The sequence below is a fragment of the Adelges cooleyi genome, unplaced genomic scaffold (genome assembly GCF_023614345.1).
Source record: "Adelges cooleyi isolate 19-005CV unplaced genomic scaffold, UGA_ACOO_1.1 ACOO_flye_CR_arks_rails_tigmint_CR_PRNA_30, whole genome shotgun sequence".
In the NCBI taxonomy this organism is placed as follows: Eukaryota; Metazoa; Arthropoda; class Insecta; order Hemiptera; family Adelgidae; genus Adelges; species Adelges cooleyi.
The window spans coordinates 18,323,930-18,340,729 of record NW_026095971.1 but is presented as its reverse complement, the minus strand read 5'-3'; the positions used below and the strand labels follow the sequence as shown (position 1 = coordinate 18,340,729).

Here is a 16,800-nt window from a genome sequence, read left to right as displayed (position 1 = left end):
TCTTACTGTTAAACGTAAAAAAAATGAAATAGTTTTTATGGCAATGAATTCATCAAAAGAATAAGACTTCTTATTACCAAATTATAGATTAGACACTGTGTCTACAAATATGTTTTTTCCCTCCCCTCTACCTAATCGATAGTAGCCCATTCAAATAAGAAATTCCTTAAAGAATCGGATCTTTATCTTAACCCTAATCCTCGTGAATTGTTTGCATTTGATTAACATAGGAAATTTTATGTTTAAGGTGATTGCATGCGGTTGGTTATTAAAGAGTTTTGTATAGGCAATATTTAGGAAAAAAGTAGTTTTAATAAATTTTGATCATGTCAATTAATTTACCGGTTAATTTGTATAAGCTTCATGGTATTATTTTTAATTTAAATTATCTTGTTTATGAGTAAAAACCATTTTAGTTAATATAGCATACATTTTTTGTTCCATCGCACAGGCTGAACCAGTGATCCAATAAATAATCTGAAAACGGATTTTAATTTGTCATGAAGTTTACTTATGATCGGTCAGGGTACTTTTTTGATATCTTATTCCTACTATGTATAAAATACGTTTGAACATTATTTAAAATTTTAAATTTTTAAATCATTTGGAAAGGGTTAAAATTAAAAATTGAAAAAAGTACCCTAACCGATCATAAGTAAACTTCATGGCAAATTCAAATCTGTTTTTAGATTGCTTTTCGGATCACTGGTTCGGTTTGTGCAATGGAATAAAAATGATGTGTATTGACTGAAAAAACCGACCGCATGCAATCCCCTTAAACAATTTTAACCAGTGACAATATGGATAGAACCGAAAATGACCTATCTATTAGATATTAGAATCCATCTAAAGTTAGTATAGTCTGTATAATTATACCAACTTCAAAAAAAGATTCTCACCCAAAAATTAAAAAAATACCTTCGTTCAAAATCAAACTTTGATTTAGAGAAATTGAAATTAATTTAAAGTACATCCAAATTTGTATACTTTGTTTATCTATTTATTTCTCACAGCACCAATTTCTTCTAGTACACGGGACGGGATGCCAGAAAAGTAAACATTTGGCTACGTATATTTGTTTACTTAAAATCGGCCAATACGTTGGTTGCTGGGAGATGTGTTTTTACTAAAACGTTAATATGAGTATAGGTAAGAATAGTATATATGCGATTAATTTGTAGCCATGCGAAATCAAATTACGGGTTTAAAAGCATTTAATACAAATTCTGGCAAATTTCAAATTATAGGTACATCAATTGTGATTCATTCGGTTGATTTCAGATTGTCGCACATTTCTAGCCCCCCCCCCCCAGACTACATCATGTGTACAGGTATGCATTTATCGCCGGAAATATCGTAAAAGCACATCACGCGAATACCTTAGGCTATTGGAGATCACGGTATACTCCATTGTACTTGTAGGTGCAATGAGTAAACATAGAGATAGGTTGGTACAACCTATACTCTTTGGAAGCCAAGGAACGTCACCAAAAAATACCCTAAAAAACAAGATAAAAATCAGCGAAATGATTGTAAAAAATATATATATGATTGAACTATACGCTCTAAAGGTGCATTTAGTTGACTATATTTTTATGTAATCATCACTTCTAACAAACGCCAAAAAATAAAATGAAGTATATATTTATATATATATTATATGTGATTATCCTCTTTAACCCCCCCCCCCCTTAACCTAGGGGTTCAGTTAGGCCGATTGGCCTTAACAAAAGTGGTCAATATACTAACCACCGTGTCTCAAAGAGTTAATTACTTGTGGGTGGCTTTGATCTCAGTTTTTGTTTTATAGCCAGGGTTATTATTATTATTTTTTTATTTTGTATATCATTACACATTATATTTATACGTTTATTTGTATGTGTCATGTGTGTGTATACCCCACGAAAGCAGCTGACAAGGTAGCGGGTGCGCTAAATCTAATTTCTCCACCGACGACTTTCAAATGGCCGGACGGACATTCCTTATTCGTAGACGTCGATCATCAATCATCTCGATCCGGAGTGTAACCAAAGATGCCATTTACGTATTTCATACATTTATAACTCGGCTCTATTAGGTATTTGTTTGCTATAAGATGATTCAAAACTTTGATATTGAAAATCATGTCTTACAGTCTAATACAATTGCAAGCGATAAAATGAACCAAAAAACTCTCAACTCTCTTAACCGTAAAAATATATTGTATACTTATTTGACTTAAAAAAAACGTACCAAAAATGATAATTAATTGTCAATAATTTGTTACCGGTTCGTCTGAAATACTTAAATAACTACTTAGGTATAACTTTATCGTTTTGCACTCGGCTGATTCAGTATGTACCCCTTTAACAGTGTTTTGGTTTAAGTCCTGTTTCTTTTTTTAATTTTCTACTATTGATTAAAAGTGAAAATACAATATTACTATGATACTATCAGAATGTAATTTTTTTTTATTATTTTTGAATAAAAAACCATGGTTAGCAAAGGCCATTGGGTTACATTAGATTAGTCATTAGATTAACGTATGACGTACACTATGTACAATATACTTTTCATTTGGAAACATTAAATACATAACAGTTCGTTTCTATACTAATTACTATTTGTATATAAATAATTACTCATTATATAAATCAGATCAGTTTAAAAAATGTATGAGGTAGGTTATAGCTAAATCTATAAAATATGTTTTATTAATTCTTATATTTCAACCCAATACCCGGAGTTGAAAAGTTATAATTGAATACTTCAAATTCTATATCTTGGAGTTGTCTTCAATAACTTTTCAAATATGTAATACAAATTTAATTACGTATAAAGAATTTACGATTAATATACAAAATATAAGTTATATATTGAACGTAAATTATTAAAATAATAAATTTCTAATTTAAAAATTACAATTTTTAATTCTTCAAGTATTTCTATTTATTTTATTAACACATTAAGTAAATAACCTAATACAGTCGGCATGTACATCTAGTTAATCATGTTTATTGAAATAAACAACTATAAAAAAATCACTAAAATAAATGCCTCAATGCGATGACAATCTGTAGATAAAAAAAACTAATAATTACAAATATAAATAATTTTATGGACACTAAAATGTGAATAAATTTAATACCTCATTAGTTCAGTGAAAATGGTCGTTAAGTAAAAACAAAATAGAAGAGTATCAAAAAATACTTTAAAATATGTAATATAAAACGGGAACTAAGTATTAAATGTAATCTAAATAATAATAACCATTGCTAACAAACAAAACTAAATGTAAAAAAAACCTGTCATGTAAAAATCAAAATTTAGTGTACATAGCCGGATTTAAAAAAAAAAATTGAATTTATGTATTTATTGGGCTTACTATATTATTATTATTATGTAGGTACATATTGCATTATAACTACTAATTAGTAGTTACTTGTATTAAAATTAAAATTACACTTCACTGTTTTAGTTTACAAAACATAAAGGTAAGTAAATAGTAATGCCTTCGACTATGTAAGTACTAAAAAAAGCCCAATTTGTGCGATGAACGTGTGATGGAAACGGAGGTCTAGTGATGTCTATAAATTATAATTATATACTTTTTCTACTTGTTAACGGTCTTGAGTGTCACTACTAACTGGTATAGTACCAAGACTCTTTATGGCTTATACTACTGTGCCACACACGTTGTTCCTTTTTTGAGTTTTTTAAATATTCAAAATACCTTTACATAAAGAAAATTCAACAACACACCTATTGTTTGTGGCCTGCGCGTTTGTACAGAAATTATTTTTGACTTAACTATTTTCATGAAGTTATAATAATACGTTGTATTTAATATTTTTCCTGTAGACAGTCTATCAGCTAAATCCTACAAGGGCTAAATTACGGTTTATGTAAATATAGATGCATGGAATAATTTGATATTTTTCGGCATTCGTTTTGTGAGAAATGTGTTAACTATGAGTGTAATATTTAAAATAGAAAAAAAAGCATCTATTATCATTGAAACAATGAAAGTGTAAAAATTAATTAACCAAGACAGAACAATGTTTTACACTCGTTGTATATTTGTATATATAGTAATGAAATATTAATTATGCAAAATATAATGGTGGGGCTGCGATTGGACTACTTATATGAGGTTGAAAAGTAAAGTTCCAGAGGCATTGCGGGAATTATAATGGTAGCATATGAGCTGGGAAATGTGTTTTTTCATCCAAACCGCGAGGCATTATGATGTCTTAAATGTGAGAATTAGAACTGTTGATGTTCCACAGATAAACGGCTATTACTTTCGAACGTTTACCGGAGTGAACCAAAACTGGAGTGGTGTGAAATCGCGGTTTCCTGGTGATACTCTCAAAGTAAACCGTTTGCTTTATACTAGATGTGTTATTGCTATTTGTACATATTATTATTATTATTATACGAGCTGTTAATTACACACCAACATACCTATTACCTACTGTGTAAATATTTATATGTGTATACTTATTCGTTTAAATCGTACATTCGATTGGTAGCCTTGAATAATTTCAATTGTTTATCCGTTTTTTAAGGGCAAAGTCAATCGATAAAAAATATTAACGTTCAATCGTCAATTTATTCCAGAAAATAACTTTATAAATAGTTTAATTACTTCTAGTAATAATAAAAATAGAGGCTTTATTGTAAAACACGGTCAGAGTTACTTTATATTAGGTGTGTAATTGGTTTTACTCACTTGTGTATTATAATATTAAATTCAATATTAACGTGATTGCTGATTTGAAATCTAAGATTTGTATTGCATTTACACGTGTCATGTGATCACAGTTATCTTAATAAAAAAAATGCATTTTGCATTTTTTAAATCTCGGGGTGGAAACTAGAAATAAAATAAGGAAGGGGGCTAGAAAAAAAAGTCACTTTGAATTATATATAAGCTATAATCATTAGGTTGTAAGTTTACTCAGTAAAACAAATATATAAATGTATTTTATAAAATAAAAACACTTTGAATGCAAACGATTTAAGAACATAAGAAATGAGCTTCAGTCTCCATAACCCCCTCCCCATGTATCCACCATGAATGTCATGCTAGCTATCATGGAATCATATCTTACTTTAGTACAAATTCTACACGTTCCTTACAAATATTAGGTATTAGAGTAACTCTGAGTGTTGTTTTGTAAAAAAAAAAAAGAAATACCAAACTATCATTATCTCCAAAAGAATAAAAATGTAAATAATTTAAATAAGAACTAGTATGTTTGATGTGGTATTAGGCTTTAAATTAAAATGAAAGCCGGTACGTAGTTTAAAACCCCTTAGGGCTGTATTTTCTAGTTATTACAAATAAAAAAAAACTGTTTCGTGGAGTATAATAATTATTAGGATTAAATAAAAAATGGATGTTATGGTACGATATGATAAAGTATAAACAGCTGTACATCATATTACGTTATGTTCATAAAAATTATAATATTTTTTTTATCTTTAAATGAGTAAGTATATCCTACATGTTGAATACTCATCAAAACGAACAAACAGTGAATATTGTTTACATACAACGAGTCTGTGGTTTCCGAGGACCGTATTCAATGTACATATATATATATATATATATATATATGAATAGATATATATGAATAGATATTGAAATAATAACCCGTTTAGGAGAGATTTTTGTTAAAAGAAATAATAAAACGATGATACCAGAAGAAAATTTAAACAGTTAACGGTGTATATGTCTATCCGTGGCGACTTCTCGGGTTTTATATTAACCTTTTCTGTCGTTATAACGACCACGACCACAAGAATGTCCGAACTGTGTAGGACCGATTCTCAATCTTAATGCTTTACCTAATATTGTCACCGCTAGATCACAAGATTCGTCGAATCGAGTTTCTTATCCATTTGTCCGTTCAGCTATGGTCGCGTGCCAACCAGTTGGTATTAGTTGTGTTTATAATCATATCCGTGTAAAGCTCTACACCGTTAAACACTAATAATATTGCTGTCGGGTGCCAAGTACTTGGAAGTTCTTCCTCTCTTAGAGATCCGTCCCTAGCTTAGGTCGATTCGATTTTCACTTAGGAGTCGACAAGCGAGTAAAACATACAAATTTGGAAAAAATATATTATGTTCCGAATTAAACACATTGTCAGCTGCCTAAAATGGCGAATTTGCCCAAATTTGTTTACCCGTGACTTAAGAATTTTGCATTTGGCTTAAAAATTTGTTTGACTATAGTTTTAGATTCCTTTTACATGCAATACATAGTTTAGCTGTTTGACGACGGATCCGTACATCTGTCGAATTGAACAATAATTACGTTATAAAAGCACTCTAGACTCTAAAAAAAGAGTTAATGATGTTTGAATGGTATTTTACTAGTGATCCTTCTACGGTATATTTGAATAGGTATGTAATAACAACAATACATATTCTAAACTATTTCAATGGAGACAAGACAAAACACTAGAAAAATATAATTCACAATGCATTCAATTGAGAATTATTATTAGTGTGTCTCCTTAAAGGTAAAACGTTTTTAGGTGAATTCAAGCGGTCAAGTTACAAGAAAGTCACGCGTGCTGTTTCCATATTAGCAGAACATGGTATAAGAAAAAAATAATAATTTGCCGTTTGTGTGTCCATCGAGTAGTCGCACTTGAACTTCTGTTATGTTCACATGAAGACATTGAAATAAAAATTCTTATTTGCTTGTATAGCAATGTAAAATGATGACCAAAAAATGTAGGTTATTACTTTGTCTAAACAAAAATTACCTGCTGTTAAATATTTTCAATAATTTTATTAAATAATTTTTAGTGTAAAGTTGTTACATTACAACCTTGTAACAATGTTTTTTGGAAAATCTCAAAACAAACGGTGATTTATCAACTGAACAGTTAACAATCATTTTTATCGTATTTATTAAAATAGGATAATTCAATTTACAAATTACTTCGGGTAATTTATAGAAGGCTCGGTTCCTGTAGAATTCATTAATCTATTTCTACTGACCGTTTCTTCAGCCTAGCTTAACCTAGCCAACACGTTAAACGCCATTGTGGATGCACTTAACAATTTTAATAAGAAATGTAAAAACAGAATCGTGAAGGCAAAAAAGGAAAGTCCCTCGTTCGTTAGGTTATGTTTGTAAAACGCTTCACATAGAATTATTTTTAGACTTTTTAAACGATGAATGCGTTTTTAATAATTCTACTAGCAAAAAAAAAAACTATATTTGGCCAGCATAGATAAAATATAAAATCGTATGTATATGACTATACCAGTCAACACGCATTCGTCCTGTTCAGCCCATTCGTTAACAGACTGTTGTATATCATTATAATGTTTTCTAATTGAAAATGTTCATTACTCAGACGAATTTAGCACGTCTTGTATGTTTTTGCTATAAATCAGTTGGCAGTTTTTTTTTATCCACGATTTAGATTCCATCGCATATTGCGAAGGGCACACGTCGATATTTTGCATACCGTTGTGGCTACTTTCTAATTGTATATTATACACTTTTATGCGCACTCGGTATCTACTTACGTTGCACCGCGATGGCTTAAACGTTAAAGTAAAATTAATATTTGAGAAAGAGGGAAATGTACTAATTCCCTTTCTAGGATCGGCCAACCGGAAACCGTTAACGATGGGAACTTCCGAGAACCCAAGACGGCCAGACCGGCGGTCGTGTTGTGTTCTTTGAAATGTTGAAAATTTCTTGAAAATCCTTCGATTTCACCCCAACTGGCCGCTTCATCCCCGGAAAACTAGTGGCTCGATTTAATTAAACAACAATTATTACAATGTACATCCGGATATTTCTTTTTTTTTTCTTCCACTGTATGGTCAACGACATTAATAATAATCGGTCGCTTCGGCAAACCGGTTTTGCCAAATTATCGTTCTGATCCCATGGCACGACACAAGTGTTTATAGATTTGCCGCAGCAATAGGTTTGAGGTCAATACCGTCGTTATTGTAAGAAAAAAAAGAAAAAGATTTTTAATAATCTACAATTTTATTATATTAGCTTGTAAGTTGTAGTAGTAGGTATACGTATACCTTTGGTTTTCACTGCAAACACGGTGCCGGTGCAAAATTCCCCGTCTACTGTAGTACTTGAAAATCCATTAGCCAATCTTACATTGTCTAGATAATCATTTTATGATTGGGCAAAAAAAAAATACAAATTTTAACAAAGCATATATATATAAAAAATGATTAGAATATGAAATTTTCATATAGATATGATCTCGTTGTTGCTATTGTCGTACAATGTTGTATACAGTGAAATAATACAGTATGTGCTTTATGGTAATTATTACTAAACGATGATGGGTTTAACTTGAATATTTTTTTTGTTATTTCAGAAAAAAAACGTTATTGTACTTATAGGTTGTGTACCCGTGTACCTATGCGTGTACTGTTAAAACCGTTTCGCCGGCATCGTTTCGATCTCTCCGCGTATCATTCCTCTTATTTTCAATTAAGGCCAAACAACAATCCTAGTATATATTCTTATATATCCTAGTAAGTAATATATATATATATATATATATATTCTTCTCTTGTGTTGTACACATCAGACCGACCGGCCGGCTGGCCCAGCTACCAACTTATATGGTAAAATAAACCAAAAGGTCATATTATTATTATTACGTGCTTTTCTTATAGAGACCCCAGCATGGTACGTTTGATCTTGTAATCCAAATCCAAGTATATAAAAAAATAAATAAATAACAAGAGTCCTCGGCTATTATCTCTGTATAGGATCTTCCCCGAAACATTTAGGGCATATTTCCTCCGGGCCATAGCCGTCACGTGGATGTACATGATGTATCTACGAGATAATAACATGTTATCTTCTTCTTTTAATAAAATATTTCAAGCCGCCCGTGAGGTATGGAAAGAAGGCCGAGATGGAAACGATTAAAAAATTCTACTCGTGTGTAGATCCGTTTGCCCGCCACAGCTGTAATAATAGTACAATTTTTTTTTTTTTTTACAAAAAAACTTGTCTTTAAATCAAAACTGAGACGGCCGACATCGATAATCGAAAATACACCTATTTCCCAAATCTATTTCTTTGTGAAAACCGGTTACCATGTATGATATTATTATACATACTCTATATACTTGACCATCTAGATAATATATTATTGTTTATATGGATTCGTGACGAGTAAGGTAAATATTTGTCAATATTTCTTAAGGTTCAATACACCTTTAATTTTTTAAAGACATTTTTGCATAAAGTTAACGTGTAAAAAGATTTCCCCCTCCATTAAATTAAACCTATGAACCGGGAAGCTTAACGACTTTGTTAAGAAAAAAATGTTTTATAAAAAATAATGCTCAAGTTGATTAGTTATTTTCCAAGTTAAAAACATTTTAAAGTTTAGATAAGAGGCAGAGAGATAAAAGGAGGATTATTCAAGATATAACTTGAAAAATAACTACTGAAAATGGGTTATCGATTTTATTGTAACGACATTGTCTAAGTTATCATAAAAAAAACATAAATTGATGTCAATATTCCACAAAAAAAAAAAATGAAAAATTGATAGAATCTTAAGCGATTTTGGCTCGGCCGTGCTACACACCTAGTACGTTAATGGCTTTATTATCAGCTTATATAGATTTTGTGGTGTGCGTGTGTATGTATACTATGATTTTAGCAATTTATCCGTGACAGGTGTCTGCGCGAGTAGGTAAGTATGTTTTTAGTTTTCGGGATGGGCTGTTGGACGTCGGCAAACAGCGTGTTAGCGTCTCAGATGTCTCAGAGAGCGAAATGTGTGTAAAACAGAGTGTAAAATAATTTAAGACCTATGGAGTAGAGACACTTAAAGAATTTGCTGATACATGTTTGACACGCACAGTAAGGTTTAGTTTATTTGCGTTTTCTAGCTTTGACCGGATTTGGGAGTTGTTAGATGTTTTTTTTTTTTTTTATATCCTCCACCTTTTATGTGAAATAAAGCCGAGCGTGTTTCATGTGCTCTGCAAAAATAAAAGAAAATTGTGTTGTTAATTTTATTTTTCGATACATTTATAAAGACCAAATATATAGCTGATGGCGGCTAAAACTCTTGAAAGTCCATTCTGGCCCTGCAACAAATTATTTTTTTTAATTGGTAAAGTTGAATGCGTTTTTAACATAGTTATCAATGCTATATTATGCTTAATCGACCAAAGTCGGGTGTTAAGTTATTGCAATGTAGTAGCGAATTTATTGAGTTTATCCTAACTTTAAATCTTGAAGAATTACGCCCTATCCTTTTCTAAAAATATTTTGATATTCGAAGAGTTTGGAATTAGGTATATTCAGAACTTTATAAGTAACTCTTAGGTTTTGGATTTTTAAGTTTCGGAACTATAAAATTAATAGTCCCACATGTTCGGTTTTCACCTTTTACACTCGACTTGGCAGTTGAGCGTTATAAAATTGCATTAGATTTCAAAAATTGTATAATATTTAAACGATAAAACAAAATACAGAGATTTAAGCCTAAGCCATCAGAATATTATACACATCTGTTTTTTTTAAACCTATGTATTTGTATATGGTTTAAAATATATTTTTGGTGTTGAGTAAAAACACGTTTATTTGTTAGTGTCCTATCGAGAAGCATTTGTATAGTATTTTAAATCAGATAATTTGATATCGCTTTCATAAAATGTGTGCCAGTAACATAATGTCTGTTGCTTTTGGTTTTTTTCAAACATTAATTCGTACATAGGTAACCTTCCATTAAAATTTTTTAATTTAATCTGAAGACATGTTGTTATTTGAACAAAATTTCTCTGCTTATTTTTTACAACATAGATTGTACTTAGGCAGAAATTCCTTCGTCCCCACTGAACTGGCTTTTTTACATTCTAGGCATGAATTATAAAAACAAATTTTGTTATTTTCATAATATCTTATTTCTTAGTTTAGAAACCAGGAGGTATATACTATTTAAAATACTCAGTTGTTTTTGTTAGTTCATATATTTTTTATGATACATTATATTGGAAATTAGTCTGAATATGGATCTAACATATACCTACAACACGCATAAAAAAAAATCTAAAGTCAAAATTTGTTTTCATAAAAAAATGTAACAAAATTATTTACCCACACTGAGGAGACGATGAGCAAAAAGTAAATAATATTATGTGTACATTCGCTATGACTCATTTTCTCATGTTTCAAATAAACACTTGTTCTTTTTCCATTTTGGTTGAATCTTCTGTTTACACAAATGCTAACCATACATTTATTATTACGTTATGAACACAAAAGTAAAAAATGTGGTAACTTAACGACAAGAAGCGACAAAGATGCTGTTTTCTTGTAGGCTTTTTGCTAATAGCTGTGTTCTATATATTTTAGGGTAATTTATATATGTTTTTCACGAGTGTTGTGCATACTTTAAACTAGATCACAAACACAAAACTTGGTACAAAAAACACTGTTGTAGAATATGTCTTCAAAGATAATTTATGATATTGTTGTTCACAATTTTTGTTTTTAATCGAAATACTTGAGAAATATACAGCTACAAAACGAAACGCAAAATAACAAAAAGCAAAATTGTATTTTCTAGTGGGTCTCGTACAAGCCCAGTACATATTTTGAATTACAATGTTTTCAAAAAATATTATAGTACTTTTGTGTGTCGTGTGTTTTATAGAGAAAAGTAGTACCAAAGGTAGTAAAGAGATAACAGAAGAGACCAAAAATAAAATAAAATATAGACCAACAGCGGTAGTAGAAGAAAAACTAGACGATGATTCAGCCGAAATATCAGAAGAGACATCAGATGAATTAGTACAACCAGCAGTGAAATCGTCTAAGAATGGGGTATAGATGTAACTTAAATTATAAAAATCATTAAAAGTTTGATTATACAAAATAATTTTTTTACAATTTATTATTAGCTGGCCGAGGATGAAGCTTCTTCAGGTACTGCGGTATGTATCTAAAATTCAGTAATTTTTAAAAGCTTATAGTATACATGACCAAAATAACACAAAGACTTATTGCTTCAAAATATAGACGGTAACATATTTTCGATAGAGATTGTTAAGACTATTGTAAACAGAGTTGTGCAAATTATTATTCGAATGAAATGTTATTCAAATAATTATTTTACATATTATATTCGAAGAAAAAGTAATTTAAATCAAAAAATGTCTTCCTATACAATATATACTGGTTTTATATATGCTCTAAATGTGGAGTATATTGATTTTATATAAAATTATGTTTTAATATATAATTACTTGCATAATATTTTTTTAAATAATTCGAACGATTATTTTGAAAATTATTTAAATTATTTTTGAGATTATTTCTAAAATTATTTAAATCATTTTTGAGATTATTTCTAAAATTATTAGAATAATTATTTTTATAGATATTTCGAATGATTGATGATTATTTAGCTAACATTCTATTCCAATGATACATAACTCTGACCGTAAGTTAGGTATACAAAATTGTATTTTATTTTCATCAATAATAACGAATTATGATAATAATTTTATTTGTTAAACCAATAATGATGAATTATTTATGAAATTCATATAAATATATTTACTATTTACTATTTTTAATATATTTACTATTTCATACTCTTAGAATCGTATCGAATAAAAGCTTTTAAGAATAAGTAGAATAAGAGCTTTCAATTTCTGTTTTTCTAATGTTTTTCGTATTTCATATTTATAGGATTTTCAGCAATGAGTGTAAGACAAAAGCACAAAATCATATCAAATAATTCTAATGTAAAAAAAAAACACTTTTTGTATTTTTCCCATTTTTTTTTAGCTGAACTCCGATTTTCGCGTTTTCCAACATTTTTTTTACACGTCATAACTCATACTATTTCTTTAATTATGCGATTTAAAAAAAATGCATTTCATGTAACATACTAGGATGTAAACGATGTATGACAAGTGAAATTTAACAAGTACGACGGGAATATGGATGTTTAAAATTCCCCCAGGAAATAAACAAATAAACAAGTACCAAAAAATTAGAGGAAAAGTATATAAGAAGTTTCTAAGTTTTCGCATTTTTCAGATGATTTTAAAACTTATAACTTTTCAACTCGACTTATTAATTTCATGATAAAACAATTCGCATAAAATGATTTTTATATAATATTCTAGTTTTCAAATCCAAAATTGGATAACATGCAAACCGTGCAATGGGAAGAGATGTTTAAGAAGTATGACACCAAAGGAAAAGGTTCTATATCCCCAGAGGAATTACAGAAACTTATATACGATGAGTTCAAGGGATTCATCACCATTCGCCATTTAGAGACATACATAAAGATACTTGATTTAAAGAGTAGTATTAAAAATAAAACAATGCACTACGAATAAATCATTCTACAATTGTCATAATTATTTTCAGAACAATTTAAAATAAACGCGGAACGGTTGGAAAAAATGAAACAGATAATAGCTGTTGTGTCAAAAAAGGTATTTGTTCAGTTTTATTAATGTTACCATAGAGGGTGATTCATTTAGTTTCATGATTTTTTTAGTTTTTCCGTTTGACAAAATAAAATTATATACATATAAGAAAATATATATTTTATGTTGTGATCATTGACGATTTAATACTTAAAAAATGTCATTTTTATTATTTACGGGGAATAGCCTTTAAAAATCTGAAGTATTAATTTTATGTAGTAAATTAAGAGAAGGATAGATGAGGTTAAAGATGTTAAAGTATTCCAACTTTTGTAACTATCCAATACTAGTTATTAACCAGGCATAATGTTCATCAAATTATTCCCAATTAAAAAAGTTAACTAAGTATAAAATTCGACATTTAAGTTTCAAAAAGTGATAGATTTAAAAAAAAACAAATTTGAGTGCTGTCTAATATTGTAAAATAACATAAACTCTAAATGAGTGTCAAATAGAAAAAACTACAAAATTGATGTGAATTATCCTTAATGAATCATCCTGTAAATATTTTTTGTATATAAACCTTACCAAAAAATGTCATTATGAAATTAACATATTATGCGCTTCTTATATTATTTTAGGAAAATAGGTCAGAGAAGGATAAAAACACCAACACAAATGCCACTATTACGGAAGCTAAATTCACACAGGAAATAAATGAAAGTGCTAAACTTGAGCATCTGTTTGAGACTCCCCTAGAACGATTAGAAATATTCAACCTTATTAGTCCAAAAGGTAGTAGTAAAATTAATTACCTGTTGAATATTGTTTTTAAATTATCCACAAACTGTTTACAGTAAATTTTCCAATTGAAGCGTCGATGTTCGAGGAAATAATGGAAATGTTTGAGGCTTCGGCAGTGGTTAGTAGTTAACATTTTAATATAATTTTTACTTTATCAGTATGAACGATCATACTACCCGTGAAAAGATTATATTCAAGTTTTGTCCTTAAAAAATGTACAACAAAAATCGTTTAACATATTATTTATATAAAATGTTCTTGTAAGATAATAAAAAAGATAATTTTTCAAATTTTATTTCTTATAATTATCGATTAATTAATAATTCTGTACCTATATATGACGTCATGTTTTTCATTCACTAGTAAATTGTACTTTTAATATTTACTTTTTAATTTGATGACCTGACTGAACGTATTAATATTAAAGTATGTAGTATTCTATATAGACGATTCGCGTATAAAAATTAAATCTTATCGAATAATGAATACTCAATTTGTGTTATAATACATATAACATAATGTGTTTCTTAAAACTTTTAGGCGGAAGAAATGCTCCAGTCGTTTCTTGATATGGATAAGGACAAAAATTTCTTTTTGAACCGTGATGAGCTGTTTGATATTTTCAAAGCCATAGAACCATACACGACCACTAAGCAGAGTGTCGAAAGAATGTTCAAGCACCGAGATTTAAACGGTTAATACTTAAGATCGACATTGTAGTGGAAATTGTTATTATTTAGAACTTAAAATTTTCCAGGTGACAATCGCATTGATTTCGGTGAATATATGATAATGATGGTTGAACCCGATACTACGATACGCATAACTCCAAAAAGATTCGCGAGACTTATGACTGCAATGCAAGGTCTTAAATTTAAAAAGAAAGACATGCTTGCGATAAATCCCACAGGAAAAGATATATTAACTCTTAAAGGTATAATATTATTTTGCCGATTCTATGCAATTTTTTTAATCTTATTTATTTTATTTTTACCATTTACAATTGATTTTTTTAAATTTAAGGTGGCTAAATTCAAATTAAATAAGATAAATGGAATATAGTTCGTAAATAAACCTAAAAAATTATTTCTTATTTTCAATATTTAAATGGAAAGGGGAGATCTTAAACGAAAAGTTAGGTTTGAAACTACTGTATGACAAAATGCATGAGGAAATAACTAAAAAATATAAAAGTTTTGATTACTAACAAATTTGTAAAGTTTTTAGTAACTATTTCTTATTGAAAGACAAAAACATATTTTAAAAATGTATATTTGTTTCAGATATTGCACAACGTAGAAAAATATAAAAAAAATAAGAAAAGATTAAGGAATACACTTCGTACAAAAATATAAATTAAATTTGTTGAAAATTTCATAGATACATTTCAATAGAAATAAATGGTTGTCAATAATCAATAGATTATTTAATTAATTTGTATAACTGCTGAAGATTTAATAATTAATATAACACATGTAATGAAATATTTGTTTGTATATTTTTAAATATTTCCAATCTACTTTGATGCATACTTTTTTGATTAATCTTTTTTTTTAATAAATCCTTTTCGTTACCTTATCACCTTATATTATACTAATAATTTAAAAAGTTTATAATCAAACATAAAATTAAATTAATATAAGATTTAAAGATGGAACCTTCTGATCTCTATACATGTCCAGCCCATCTTAATTTACTGCTCCTAAGCACAAGACATTTGATCTAGTACTCCTTCAGGGGGTCTATTCTTGAAAATTTTCTACTACCATTTCGTATACGAAATGTGACTTTCTACTGGTTTTTTAAAACTGTATTCTTGAAATTGCGTTTTCTATTACTCTTTCTATTCTACTACGCATTCGTATACGAATTACGTTATATTACCTGAATTATTATATTATCTAGCTTTATATATTATATTACAATATTATTTTATATTATGTAATCTTTAATTAATTACAAAATTGTTAATATACATATATTTTGTAAAATAAAAAATTGATGAGTGATAACCAAATTCGGTTCCAATGATATTATCATTTATCTGTGTTGTTTTATACCCGGTATAAAAAAAATAAAAATTCGATATTTTTATAGGTTATCGATACTAAAATATCGATTTATCGACATTTCAACAAAAATATCGATATTATCGATGTTTCGATATTGTCGTTATATTTTGCGCATCCCTTAACTCATCATAACTACTCTAGCAGTGGTCAAACACACACCTCAGAATATACTCTCTAATTTTATCGACATGTCAAAACCAAAAAAATCTCACGTTACGGGAGAGCAAAAAAGTGCACTTATAGATTACATGGAAAGTCATCCCGAACTAATGAGAGGGAAGTTTACGTCCTCTTTTACTATAAACTCTGCCAAGAGGTTATGGGAGGAATGCCGAGATGTTTTAAATAACATTCGTGGACCTCAAAAAGAATGGTCCGAATGGCTCAAAGTAAGTACCTATAAAAATAATATTATATTTTTCGAATGGTTTCAAGAATAGACCCCCAGAATAATTACCATAAGAAATTTGTTTTATCTCTTCTCCCATTTGGACATCTCGTGGAAAACCCT

The 16,800-nt window shown here is 29.1% G+C and overlaps 1 protein-coding gene across 1 annotated transcript; it reads left to right on the top strand.

The window, feature by feature from the left end:
- The first annotated feature begins 11,405 nt into the window (after positions 1-11,405).
- LOC126838595 (uncharacterized) lies at positions 11,406-15,657 on the top strand. The gene is made up of 9 exons (XM_050573130.1): positions 11,406-11,848; positions 11,926-11,958; positions 13,162-13,345; positions 13,412-13,479; positions 14,055-14,208; positions 14,271-14,335; positions 14,758-14,911; positions 14,975-15,151; positions 15,501-15,657. The coding sequence occupies exons 1-9, from the start codon at positions 11,630-11,632 to the stop codon at positions 15,524-15,526; spliced, it is 1,080 nt and encodes a 359-aa protein (XP_050429087.1). The 5' UTR covers positions 11,406-11,629; the 3' UTR covers positions 15,527-15,657.
- The last annotated feature ends 1,143 nt before the right edge of the window (positions 15,658-16,800 follow it).

Coding starts and splice junctions, on each gene's coding strand:
- LOC126838595 (XM_050573130.1), top strand. CDS start 11,630: ATGTTTTCAAAAAATATTATAGTACTTTTGTGTGTCGTGTGTTTTATA. Junction 14,209..14,270: donor CAACCTTATTAGTCCAAAAG/GTAGTAGTAAAA, acceptor AACTGTTTACAG/TAAATTTTCCAATTGAAGCG. Junction 15,152..15,500: donor AGATATATTAACTCTTAAAG/GTATAATATTAT, acceptor TATTTGTTTCAG/ATATTGCACAACGTAGAAAA.